The 14191-nt window shown below is 43.3% G+C and overlaps 1 protein-coding gene across 10 annotated transcripts in view; it reads right to left on the minus strand.

Annotated features, from left to right (window-relative positions):
- The window catches only part of ppip5k1a (diphosphoinositol pentakisphosphate kinase 1a), a 62215-nt gene extending 51698 nt beyond the window's left edge, over positions 1 to 10517 (minus strand). For all 10 annotated transcript variants that reach the window (XM_007908477.2, XM_007908465.2, XM_007908457.2 and 7 more), the window contains exons 1-6: positions 10425 to 10517; positions 5153 to 5557; positions 1392 to 1587; positions 950 to 1040; positions 435 to 520; positions 100 to 254 (exon numbers count right to left, since the gene is read on the minus strand). In XM_007908477.2, the coding sequence (XP_007906668.1) occupies positions 100 to 254; positions 435 to 520; positions 950 to 1040; positions 1392 to 1587; positions 5153 to 5299 (675 nt within the window). In that variant the 5' untranslated portion in view covers positions 5300 to 5557; positions 10425 to 10517. The remainder of the gene's footprint in view (positions 1 to 99; positions 255 to 434; positions 521 to 949; positions 1041 to 1391; positions 1588 to 5152; positions 5558 to 10424) is intronic.
- Positions 10518 to 14191: the final 3674 nt, after the last annotated feature.

The raw sequence follows: 14191 nt of genomic DNA on the forward strand, positions 1-14191 counted from the left end.
TATAGGAAAAAGCACACAGTGCTAAAATAAGTGCAAAATACTGTTCCAAACTCACTTCTCAGGTATGATTCACTGCAACTATTCCGAGGATTTCCATACCTTACGGAAAAGCCTCTGGCTCCCTCCTCCTGCTGATGTTGGGTAGTAAATGTACACATTATGGTCTTCTGCACTCACAGGTTTCTCCACAAAAGGTTTCTGGAAGACTTCTCCATTTACCTCCACATGATCGTCACCCTCCACCAGACTACATTCTGCAACCATGCAACAAAAACAGGGAAACAAGATTGGATCACAAGCTTTAGAATCACAATATATTGCGACATTTATATTGTGCACTCACAAGATTTTCTAAGATAGTTTCACAAATGTGGAGATCAAGAAATACAGAAATTAACATGCAGAGCATCGGTCCAGGTAAGAATACTGCTAACCATCAGGCTTGTCAGGATCACGATTCAACACTGCATAGCGAGGAAGGTCAATCCCTTCTTCCTGCAAAATGCGATAAACTTCCCTTCTGTAACAAAAAAAAATACACCCACTAAGTCAGAATCTTTAAGCGAACTAAATGAAGACATTTCAATTTTGAGTCACTGAGGTATTAGCACTGTGTTCCAGGATATTATTGGTATATCGCCCACAAAATATACAGTCAATTCACTTTATTCTGTGAAGCGCTTTGAGACGTCTTGAAGACGTGATAAGGCGCTATATCAAATGCCAAGGATTAATATTATTATTATATTACATCACAGACATCTCAGTTAGAATAATAACCAAACACAACTTTAAAATGTGCTTGGTTCCAGAGTCCAGTTGCTGAGACGTGAATGTAAACTCCACTCTATCTACAGGAAGACTTCACTTCCAAGCTGAGTCAGATCGTAAGACCCAGGCCATTGAAATTTGCAAACTTTTCAACAAAAATTAAAAATTTGTCACATACCTGTCCTGAATGTAATACTGCATGTTCAAGTCATTTATGAGAACTGGATTCCTGAGTTTGGCATAAGCCACTGCCTTATCTAGAGGAAAACCTGATGGGAAGGGTCAGGAGAGGCAAAGATTAAGATGACAGCAGTATCAAATCTACTGAATTCCTTTATTTAGAACACCCACACCGCAAAAAAAATACCCTTTTCCCAGATTATTTCTTTGCTCAGCTCTTCCATTCGGCAACTAAGCCCCAAGTTTTAATTCTATGATTCAAAACATTGGGCTATTGCTAGCAAGAGAATGAGAATACTTGAAGCTTACAATAAATTGGATTCAGGGTCACCACATCCCATTTATTTTTATACTTTGAAATGTTAGAATCTGTCGCGCCAATCAAATTGACACCATTTTTTTGTTAATAGGACTTCATCACCTTCTGTTACTGCTCTCACCTTTGGAATGAAAGGAAATAAGACAGTCGCACACCGGCCAGTTCTCCACGGGTTCATTCAGAATAACGTCTTCATTAAATATAACCACCGTGATGTACTCAAATTTACACAAACGCTCCAGAATCTGGGTCATTGGCTTGGATTTAGATTTCTTCGCCATTGCACAAATCCCCACCAGGATCTGTCGCTCTGGAGGCTGGATGGAGAAGGGTGGTAAAAGTCACAATTACAAGGTATTTGGTTTAAAAAAAACATAAATGCATTAAATGAAAATACATTTTTTTAAATTAGCACAAAAGACTCAATTTTCTTCTCTACCTTCAACTTCTCCTTTCTAATGGAGCAAAGTATTGCAGGTATCCACTCATCTAAGCTAAGTGGCTATATGTGAGCTTTGACTGTGGTTTTTTGCACATTATTCGGTTGGAAGGGTGTTCACAGTCTGGCCAGTGTCCACAACTCGACACATATTTGGTGATGGGGGGTCGGGGAGGATCCACTCAATTGCACCATGATGTCAAAGCAAGGCAAGTGCTGCTGCTGCCAAACCTGACTATCTCACACAATGCCAGCATGTTATTCTACTGCTTCAAGCTCAGGAAATAAATATAAACTTTCTCACCACACGATGGGGCTGTGTGAAAGCATCACCAGGGCAAACCCAAACACAGATCCGAGGATTTTGTTCACTACCAGATTATGAAGAACAGCAGTGAACTACCGGGAATGTGCACAGAAAGTCATATATGCTTTCATTTCATCATATTTTACTCCTTCACTTGGCAATCAGGCAAAGGCTGGAATCGACTGGTGGAAAGCTGATTACTTCACCATTGGTGTGGAAACATGAAAATAAAACTGGCCTAAATTCTCTTCAGATGGACATTCTTAACAACAACAACAAGATTGCATTTATAGAGCGCCTTTCACGTCAGGAGGACGTCCCAAGGTGCTGGACAGTTGGGTCGGGACCCGAGAAGATTCAAACTGACAGATTATCCTTGTCAGTACAAGGTTAGCACTACGCACTCAATAAGCGAGTGCAAGGAATGATCAAAGCTGTTGAACTCATTACCACAATACAATACAGTGAGGCCCTGTCTGACTTCTGCTTTAGAACACAATGCTCCACATACGTCAGTCAAATTTTTCACCACAATAAATTTATTTATAACTCTTAAACAAAATGTCTGTTTGACATCAGCTTTCAAATATACTAGTGACGTTATCTCGCCTATGTGATTAGCATGACAATCCATCAATCCTTTTTAACATACAGGATCAATTGATTTGGCTATATGGCTATATTTGGATATGGTATTCAAACTGCTAAAACTAGAAGACAAAGCAGGTAAAAGTGTTCAATACTTTTATTTTAATCAAAATTGAATGCATTTTTCTAGAATAGGGTTCATGTTACACTAATAAAACTTGATATTTGAGTAGCTTTGTAACTACTGTATTAGTAATTTAGCACAGTGAGCTGCGAACTTAAACCAGACATCCTAGGGTGATTGTTTTTTCCCCAGACCTGCTGGACATCTATGGGTAAAGTAACATGCAACCCCTTTATTAATTCATCAGGCCTTGCTCCTTCCTACCTCTGTGACCTGCTGACCCCATAACAACCTGTCGACTCCCCCCGCACCACCATCTGCAGCCTTTCTGACCCTACCCTTTGGAACTCCATCTCACATTCCCTATGCCTCGCTCCCTCCTTTGCCTCCTTCAAGGAGAGTTTCAAATCCTTCCTCTTCCGCCGCACCTTTGGCCACACTCCTTCCCTCCACTCTCCCCGATCCCGACATCCAACTCAGGTCAAAATCACTGAATGTCCAGCACCTTGGGACATCCTTCCGATGTAAAAGGCGCTATACAAATGTAATTTGGCATTGCATTGTATCCACATTGAAGAACAGTGCACATCAAGCCTCGAAAATGTTAATTTCTATTACTGTATAAATTAAATGATAGCGTACACGAGTGTATTATACCAAACCCTTCTCATTTAATTGCTCCAGATAAAGCATGCCACCTGATGGGGATTTTATTCATTACACTGATGGAAGCAAAAAGCTTTTTAAATAATAATTTCAGGTCTGTTCATTTCACACAAATATTGAAGAATCACATCATAATAGCCCCTAAACAGCCCTTATCCTGGAGTGCGCCTCAGCCACCCATTTTATTGAACTGTTTTCAAGCAGATTCAGTAACCGTACTCTGAGTCGCAAATCATTATATCACCTATAGAGAGAAATCATTAAAAAAAAATGTGCTGCGTTCCTCGCAGCTGCTGTATGACATCCAATTATTTTTAAACCCGACACAGTCTAAAAATAACTGTAATAACTTATTTATAAAATCAACAGACTCCTGCACTCTGCTTCATAGGAATTAAAATATAGCTCACTCTTTAAACTATTTGATTTAATTTAAGATGTCAATATTTTGGGAAGTCTTACGGAGTTATATTCGTTCAGGCCAAGGGGAAGGAAAAGGAAGGCAGGAGGTTTCACGGGGAAACATTGGACACAACACTAAGTTATCCCTGATTCTTTTGGAACCTTCTGAAACCAGACTAAGTGACTAATAATCACACACGCAGGTGTAATATTTTAGCCCACAATTAACAGGACCAACAAAGCCAGTAGGAGAGGCCAAGCCTCGTCTTTGGAATTCAAATCTATCATCTTCTCACCTATAGATAATAATCCTTGCATTTGATAGTGTGCCTTATCATGTTGTCAAGATATCTCAAAGCACTTAACATAATTTACTGTAAACTGCAGTGACTGCATTTTGTAGGCTGAGTTGGAAATCTGTAGATGAGCTTACTTGCTTTCAACTACTATTTAAAAAAAATTTAAGACAACTTGTGGGCGATTGGGGGAAGAGAGAGGTGGAAAGGGAAGTGCTGCTAATTTAGCCTTCAAGTGCCTTTACATTAGAGATAAGCATCTGAGTTTTCTAACATGGAAATGCACTTCAAATATTAATTTAGTAAAACTACACTAAAGAACAGCCTTTTTACAAAAACAGGAAGTCACTGATAAGAATGGTAAAGGTCTAACTCGAGTGTGAGTCAGTGAGATGTCAGTCAAGTGTTTATTAACAAATATTTGGACAATTGTTAGATTCAGCTCATCTTTATATCGTATGCATTAAGAAAAGTCTGAAGTTATTAACCAAATCCATTTCCCAGTGTGGTTCCACAAAACTGGATAACAAAGAGAGAGGAGTAACCGGGTGACCGACTGTAAAGCATCCAAGATTTTGTTTCCCTTAATCTCGTTTTATATTCAATAAAAACATTTTACTCAAAGGATTTTCAAGGGAAGGAAATGGGGTGGGGGGGGAAGGAACATAAGCAATTAAACAATTCTTTAATATAATCAACAAAATGCACTAATATGGACACAGAAAAATATGGGCGCTCCACACCTCCCAAATAAATAAATCGGCCAAAAATGCTTTTGTGTTCTACATACAGGATAAAGAGAAAATTGATGATGGAAATCTGAAACAAAAACACAAAAGACTGGAACAACAGATGGATAAATTCCTGTAGACGCTTTATTGATCATGCAAGAAATAAGTGAGCTTAATACCAAAAACAAATCTCTCACACTGCATCCATGATTACACTTAAAAGGCAAGGCGACCAGGTTTTAAACAAGCAGTGGTTTAGGAGATCAGCAATTTTCTCTTAACGTCTGGGGAATAAAAGTTCAGCAGGAACAATAAAAAAGTTGCCTTACCGAATCGGAATCATTCGCTTCGTCGTAAAGGTCAAGGTGTTCTGCCTTCATGTTTGATCCCAGATCATCAGTTTCATCCTCCTCACAGCCAACAAAAAATTTAGGAGCTGAGTGTTTCCCCTCAAAACAGAAGGCGGGGGCTGTCATGACAACCTGGTTGACCTTTCATCACTGATATTAGCCATCATAAAAAGAGAGAGACAGCTGAACTTTTTGAAGTACTCATAATAGTATTAGTTATCATTATCCCAATATAATCTTGTGTAAGGTTCAAGGCACAGTCCAGAGCTCCAAGCACGTCTACTCTTCAACACACAGACAAGTGTCAAAATCTTTAGAATCAAGCTGGCAGCTCCAGTTTTCTTTTTCTCCCCTTGAAAGGCGTCTAATTCAAAGCTTAACTATCTGCAATGAAACCAAAAGAGAAAGTTAATAATTTTGCATCAATTCCTGACAGTTTGTTTTACTTGGATATACCAGCCCATCAAGATATTTGAACCTTGCTTCCTGATTTCATATGTACGCCAAAAGAGTTTTAGGAGTGTTCAGGATCAGACAGTTGAGGCCCAATTGTTAATGGCAGTGTTGATCATTCCTATACAGTTTTTATGAGTGGCTTCTGCACTCTACCGTTTCTAGAACCAAACAAATACATACTCAGACCAATACGTTTATTTTTTTAAAAAAAGAATGACGACGGGCCATTTCATTTGGTGCATTCTTGCATGTTCCGTGGGCCGTTGTGCAACCTTGAAATTAACCACTTGCTTATGTATAAGGTAAATTGCAAGCACAGACCAGTCAACTACAAAAAAGTTATGTTAAGCAATTGATGCTGAGGGTATAATACGTAAAGGGAATTGGTTAAGACATTTGAAGAGTAACAATATATATATTTTTAATTACATAGAAAGAGCAGAGAATTAGATTAGAACAGTTAGCTGTAAAACAGAGGAGCTAACGTCAACATAAATTCAATGGAACGAATGACTGCCTCTGCTATAGTATCTAAGATACTGTACATGGATCTCAGCGAGGGGACTTGGGGAATGTGCACTGTATAATCTGTGATTGTACTAATATACGGAGTGAGGAGAAGAGCGCAGAATAAGGCAGGCACACTTACGATGCCCTACAGTCTAACGTCCTACTGACACTCACCGTCTAGGCTCACACATGAAGAATCACAATTTGTAATAAAAATAATCTTTGCATTTTATATAACGTCTTATCACAACATTGAGACATCTCAAATCGCTTCACAGAATATATTGTAAAGTGGATTGACTGTATTTTAGGGGTGAAATGCGGCAGCCAATGTCGTGAATTTAGAGACTTTTTTTTAGGGATTATTAGCCCCAGAACGCGACCTGCCATTTCAGACTGACTGGTGAGCCACGTTTTGCATTAGGAGCCAAGTGCCTTTGAGAGTTGGGGGGAGACAAAAAAAAGTCAAAGATTTCTTGATGTTATGGATTTCATTTGATTCAAGAGCATAGCGTCTGCTTAAACAGTTGACAAGGCTACCAACAACTTTTCTTTTATCCTCATAGTAAACAGAAGTGGTTTAATCACTGACTTGCAATCATGCCAATTCAGGAGTAAGACTGTTAGGTTATCAAATGTGCACTGAAAACTACCAATTTTTTAAAAAAATAAACAAGATTGCAAAGCAAGTTTCAATTAATTTTTCTAAAGTTCTATGGAAGGAGGAACTTGGCATATTTTGGAAAAAAAACAAGCTTCAAATAATCACAGTTGTGCTGAAAGACTCCCTTGCAGGGTCAAATATATCTGAAGCGTATGCAACTTAATACTTTAAGCTGCATATGACTACCAAGCAGAAATATGAGAGCTGCTTAGTGTAACACTATAATAGGACTGAATCCCTATAATTGTCTGAATAATGCTATAATAATAAATATCAAACTTTTCTTGTTTGATATTTGTGCTCAAATCAATAAGTAGTTCAAAATTTGAGGGTGAAAAGAACTAGCACTTGTAGTAAAATCATTGTTAATTGATGGGTTTTGCTTTCATCTCCAGCCTCCAAACTCTACATACACAACTTTTCTCCTTACTACATACTCACTGGGTTGAAATCCAAACTCATCAATCTCCTACTCTATACATCAGCTCCATTAACTTCTTTAACTCTTTCAGTATTCACTTTCCTATATGCTTTTAAAATGCATGTTTGGTATCATTTCTCTCATCTTCTCTCCTACTCGTTTCAACCCTACGGCCATTTGCCCTTCAGCCCACGTTTGGAGCATTAAACTGCTCCAAAAAAAACTTTCAGAAGCCAAGTTATATGAAAGATTTCCCTAATATTGAGCTAAAATTATCTCATGGTTAATTTCCCAGATGTCCTAGATTTTTGTCATCAGTGTTCCTATAGGAATTCTTTTTTCTCCAAAGAGTTATTTTATACCAAATTTAGAAAATATTTCAATACGTTTTCTCTCCACCAAATGAAAATCCAACCAACGATTTAATACAGCAAATTCACATGGCAGGTTAGGTTTAGTACAGACTATACACATTTCAACAACATGTGGGATACACTACACTGCAGCGTTGAAGGCTTGCTACACAATAGAACAAAAACAATCCCTCATCCACGCACTGCTTTACCCACAAATCACCTTATAAAAGTGACAACATTTTAGTTGTGCACATGCACACAATGTTGCCAAGTGTGATTTGTTACAGGCAAGTACAGGATTAAAGAGAGCAAAGCTGGATGGCTGCGATCGTCAACAACAGTGCTTTTATTTTAAAAAAAACTCACTTCCTTCAATTGAATGTTGACAAAACTGAAGCCATTCCTCTCTGCTTCCAACAAAACCTCACCTTCCCGGCTGCTCACTCACTCATTCTGACTTACACATCCAGTGCACAAGCTCAGCATTTTATTTGACTCTCAGCTCCCATTTATTTTATTATTTTATTTGACTCTCCCACCCCCTAAGCCTCTCGATTCCAACCTTCAGCTCAGGTACAAACCTGAAAATGTCCAGCGCTATATCATTGTCATGTTGTTGTTGTTTTAAGCCTTTCAACTTGTCCTTGAACAACTCTGTCTTCCTCCCATCTCCATACTCCATTTCTATCTCTCACCTAATACAGTCAAAGCCATACTCCATGCCTTTGCGATCTCCAGATTTAATTTCGCCAATGGCCTCCTCATTGGCCTTCCAAGCTCTCTCCTCCAAAAGCTCGAGGTCATCCAGAATTCTGCAATCTGCATCCTCTCCTGTAACTCTCCAATACAAGCCTATCATCTCCATCCACTCCAGGCTTCTGTTCAGTCAAATAGTGAGCCGGAGGGTAGGAACATAAAGCAGGTTTGAGTTAGCAGAGCGGAGATGGGAGAGGGGGTGCAGGACCACAGAGATCACACAGGGAGGGTGACTTAAGGCATGGAAGCATTTAAAAGTCAGAAGGATTCCAATCCAAGTACCATACTCTTTCCCCCCAGCTCTAGTGTCACTCTCTCCCCCCAGCCCTAGTGTCACACTCCCTCCCAGCCCTAGTGCCACTTCCCCCCCACAACAACAACAACAAAATTACATTTATAGAGCGCCTTTCACGTCGTGCAGATGTCCCAAAGCACTGTTTGTCACTTCCTCCCAGCCCGAGTGTCACACTCTCCCCCCAGCCCGAGTGTCACTCTCTCCCCCCAGCCCTAGTGACACTCCCCCCCACCAGCCCTAGTCACACCCCCCGCCCACCCGGTGTCACTCTCCCCCAGCCCTAGTGACACCCCCCACCCCAGCCCAGTGTCACACTCCCACCCCCAGCCCTAGTGTGACACTCCCCCCCACACCCCAGCCCTTGTGTCACACTCCCCCCCACCCCAGCCCTAGTGTCACACTCCCCCCCACCCCCAGCCCTAGTGTCACACTCCCCCCACCCAGCCCTAGTGTCACACTCCCCCCACCCCTAATGTCACACTCCCCCCCCACCCCCAGCCCTAGTGTCACACACCCCCACCCCCAGCCCTAGCGTCACACTCCCCCCCCCACCCCTAGTGTCACACTCCCTCCCAGCCCTAGTGTCACACTCCTCCCCTCACCCCAGCCCTAGTGTCACACTCTCACCCCAGCCCTAGTGTCACACTCCCCCCCCCCCTAGTCCCTAGTATCACCACCCCCCCACCCCAGTCCTCGTGTCACACTCCCCCTCACCCCCAGCCTAGTGTCACACTCCCCCCACCCCTAGTGTCACACTCCCCCCCCACCCCAGCCCTAGTGTCACACACCCCCCCACCCCCAGCCCTAGCGTCACACTCCCCCCCCACCCCAGTGTCACACTCCCCCCACCCCACCCTAGTGTCACACTCCCCCACCCCCAGCCCTAGTGTCACACTCCCCCACCACCCCTAGTGTCACACACCCCCCCACCCCCAGCCCTAGCGTCACACTCCCCCCTCACCCCCACCCTAGTGTCATACTCCCCCCCCACCCCAGCCCTAGAGTCACACTCCCCCCCACCCCCAGTGTCACACTCCCCCCTCACCCCCCCCCCTAGTGTCATACTCCCCCCCCCCCCCCAGCCCTAGAGTCACACTCCCCCCACCCCCAGTGTCACACTCCCCCCTCACCCCCACCCTAGTGTCATACTCCCCCCCCCCCCCCCCCCCCCCCCCCCCCCCCCCCCCCCCCACCCCTAGTGTCACACTCCCCCCCCCACCCCCAGCCCTAGTGTCACACCCCCCCCCCCCAGCCCTAGCGGCACACTCCCCCCCCACCCCAGTGTCACACTCCCCCCCACCCCCAGCCCTAGTGTCACACTCCCCCCACCCCCAGCCCTAGTGTCACACTCCCCCACCACCCTAGTGTCACACACCCCCCCACCCCCAGCCCCAGCCCTAGTGTCACACACCCCCCACCCCAGCCCTAGCGTCACACTCCCCCTCACCCCCACCCTCACCCCCACCCCTAGTGTCATACTCCCCCCCACCCCAGCCCTAGAGTCACACTCCCCCCCACCCCCAGTGTCACACTCCCCCCTCACCCCACCCTAGTGTCATACTCCCCCCCCCACCCCCAGCCCTAGAGTCACACTCCCCCCCCCCCAGTGTCACACTCCCCCTCACCCCCACCCCTAGTGTCATACTCCCCCCCCACCCCCAGCCCTAGTGTCACACTCCCCCCACCCCCGGTGTCACACTCCCCCTCTTCCTCGCTGACATTCGGAGTATTTCTTATCCGACACCACATAACCTCCAAATTCCTCAACTTTAAATGTAAGTGACAGCACACACCTGTTGCGGGAGGCTGTGAACTCCCTCTCTGAAGCCTCCATGTCTCTGGTCTCCTTCATCAGGGAGACGCCCCCGACGAGCTTCCGGCCATCCGAACCCGCTGGCGGAAGTGGCCCTGCTCTTGATTGGCACCTAAACCCGACGAGGAAGGGCGGGGTTTGAGCTTACCGGAGCCAATCAGCGTCACGTCAATCGCCTGCTGTTAAAGAGCAGCAGCGCCGGCTCCACGCCTAGTGGTGACCAGCGGCAACTGCAGGAACAACACACACACACACACACTGCACAGTGACAGCAATCCTGTGATAGAACACAAGGGCATCAGAATTGGATGGGCAAAAGAAGTCCAAAAGTCCATCCAGTTCGCCTCCACCATCCCGGCAGTCGCTTGACCTGTCGTGTCCCAAACCATACGCTGTATCCCGAGATATTATTTTCCGGCAGAAATCTATCTAATTTGTTCTTGAAACAAATTGCATTTTCTGCCTCCACTGTCTCCCTGGGGAGCCTGTTCCGCACGTGTTGACTGCACTCTCATTGAAGTAGTGTTTCCGCAGAATGTACCCCCTTAATAGTATTTACATTTGAAATAGCGCATTATCGTGTCATCGAAACTTCTCAAAACACTTCACTGGAATTTCGGTAAAGTGTAGTGACTGTATAGGAAAACGCACCAGCCAATTGGCACATAGCATTGTCCCACAAACAGCCATGAAACAAATGAATGAATGACCAGCTGGATATTAAAGATCCCATGCTACTATTTGAAAAGAGAAGGGAGTTTCTCCTGTTGTCCTGGTCAACAATCCTCGGGATAATATTGAAATTCATTTCATGACTGTTTGTGTGAAATTACTGTCTGCAAATTGGCTATTGGCTGCCACATTCACCTATTGGCTATTGGCTGCCAATACACAGTCACAGTAAATTCTGTGGAACACTTTCAGATGTTTCAATGACATGAAAAGCACTATATCAAATGCAAGGATTATTATTTTTAGCTCATTGTTAACCTTCAGCTGGGGTAGAAATGTGCAGGAACAGATAGTACGTGTCACCCACCATCGACTGGCAAACCCAACTGCACAAAATTAAAAGGGAAATGATGGCAGTGGATTATAAAAAGGTCAAGGTCACTCTAAGTTCTGTACTAATAGACAGACCAAGCATACCAGGAAGTCTATAAAGAAAGATATGACGCTCAGTTTAAGAGTAAGTGAAAGTGTAAAGGTCAAGCATTGAACAAAATGAGGCATCAAATGACTAAAAGAAGTTACTATTTTAAAAACTTAAATAATTCCATAAAGCAAGAGAATATGGAAAGCAACACAGAAGTTGAATTCATAGAAATTACCGCACACACCATTTTCTTCCATCAACCTCATACTGTGCTAGTTTCTCCACTGGAGCTAACTGCTCAATTCCCAATTCCTTGATCTTTCCCCAAACCCTCCTCAGATACTTAACCAAGATACTTTGGTCTCTATAGACTCTTAAAGAAGGACATTCTGTGTTTTAATCATCCCCTTGTGTGAAAACATTTCTTCTAGCCTATGCCCTAACTCTACCAGTAATAATAATTATGGCATTATATATAGCATTTTTAGCATCAAAACCCTTCACAGACACCTGCTGTCAAGTGTAATAACTACATATTTGTAGGCAAACATGGCAACCAATTTACATACAGCTGGTCCCACAAACAGCCGGGAGGTGAACATCTCATTTATTAGGACACCTTGAGAAACTTGTTATGGGGCTTTTAACCTGACAAGCAGATGTCTCATCTGAAGGACATCACCTCTAATAGTATTGAATCATCAGCCTAACCAAGGTCCTGACATGGTGCTTGAACCCACAACTTTCCAACTCAGAAGTAAGAGTCCTACCGATTGAGTCAGACTGACATTTAACTGACAACAATGCAGAGCAGGAACAAATCACCTGACAAGTGAGCGAAAATGCCAACAACTTTCCCTGTCAGGACAGGTTGGGTTTCACAGTTTACCAAATCAATAAATCTAGCTCCTAATGGACAACTCCAATATCCTTTGCGCAGGAGAAACTGACATTTGAGAAGTTTACTTTTATGTATAACTTGTTTATTTTGGCCAATTATTGAATAGCACATCGCCAGCAGGAAAATATCAGGCAATTTGAGAATGATCACTTGGAATAATTATCACGTCAATGTCACAGTATTCACCCATTCATTATTTTGCCTTTACAGTTTTTTTTGGTCAGCTAATTATTAAATATGAGTGAATCCTCAGCTCAGTGAAATCTTTTAGCACTTCGGCATTTCCGGCACCTAGCATCATCAGTGAGTATTCACAGCTCTTGCCAGTGAGGCACATGATCCCTCCATGATGAAAGGTGATTTAACTCTGGTTCAAGGTTAAGTTGCACAAACCATTAGAGATTCCACTGAGTGTAGAATTCCCCTTTGAGTGAGGTATACTCTATTTATGTAACAATTTAACCTAACCAGCTACATCATGCCGGGGTTTACATCCAGCCAGTCTATCCTGGGTTTATACTTTACAGTGTGGAGTCCCATCGAGTAGTGGTTAAGCGAGAAGAACTGGATTCGATTCCTGGCCGGGCAAGGCAAAACTTTAGGCAAGTTTCCTTACTCCAGAGCACACCTCTGTTTACCTAGCAGTAAAGAGTAATCGGGTTGTTCCCGGTAATAATCCCTTCAAAATACAGAAATAATTATTTGGTCACTCAATCCATGACCGTTTGTGGGACAGTGCTGTGCGCAATTGGCTGCCGTGGCTCTTTTTATAACTAGATATTAAATAGTAGAAAATGGTGTTGGAAGCCATCTTAAGTGGGATTTTAAACTTAACTTTTAAATATATTTTGTCCATCTTAACCATGAGGGTTTGTTCTGGAAGAGTTGCAAGCGGCTCGTCCCTACTCTCTATAAATCTATCTCGGAGTCCGTCCATCTTTGCCCCTCCTTCTCCCACCTTCAAAATGCACCTTAAGATCTATCTTTTCAATTGCTGTTTTGGCTACCTCCCCCACCCAACACACTTCAACCCTCCCCCACCTTCACCGCCATCTCCCAGTCAGTTGTATGAAGCACTTTACGTTGTGAAAGGTGCTGAATAAATGTAAATCATCCTGAAGGACACAGATAATCCCAAACACTTGACTGTGTGAAAGCTGCCAACGACTGAAGATTAAACAGGCTTACAATGTTACTCACACTTCTGGGATTTGTAAGTTTTTGTAAAAATGCGTTTGCTGCTTTTCTCTGTGTTTTAGACCTGCTTGTTCTTTTAGCTTATATTTCTGTTTCACTGTTTCGCTAGGTAATGAAGTGCCAAAGGTCAGATGCTACGTGAGAAGCAAGCCCAGAGAGATGGTTCCTAGAGCTCAATAAAGAGAGTCACGCCCTGTTTTAACTCTGGCAGAAACTGCTTGATTTGAGCAAAGTGGTTTAGGTGAAGGCTCTAATTCAGATACTTTGATGGCCCAGGGAGTAAATGCAATGCCTTATATAAAAATAATCCTTGCATTTGATACAGTGTCTTATCACATCATTGAAACATGTTAAAGGGTTTCTTGGGATTTACTGCATATCGTAGTGACTGTTTTAGGCAAACCTGCGCAGCCAATTAGTGCGCAACAAAGTATTCGAAAATATCTTTTTTGGCCGTCGGATGTATGACACGTCAGGAAACCCATGCTTAAGAGTATCCAAACCAAAATGAGAATTCCATGCATTCTACCTACACATGGGAATTCCAGAGATA

Source organism: Callorhinchus milii, unplaced genomic scaffold (assembly GCF_018977255.1).
Source record: "Callorhinchus milii isolate IMCB2004 unplaced genomic scaffold, IMCB_Cmil_1.0 Scaffold22, whole genome shotgun sequence".
NCBI classification, from domain to species: Eukaryota; Metazoa; Chordata; class Chondrichthyes; order Chimaeriformes; family Callorhinchidae; genus Callorhinchus; species Callorhinchus milii.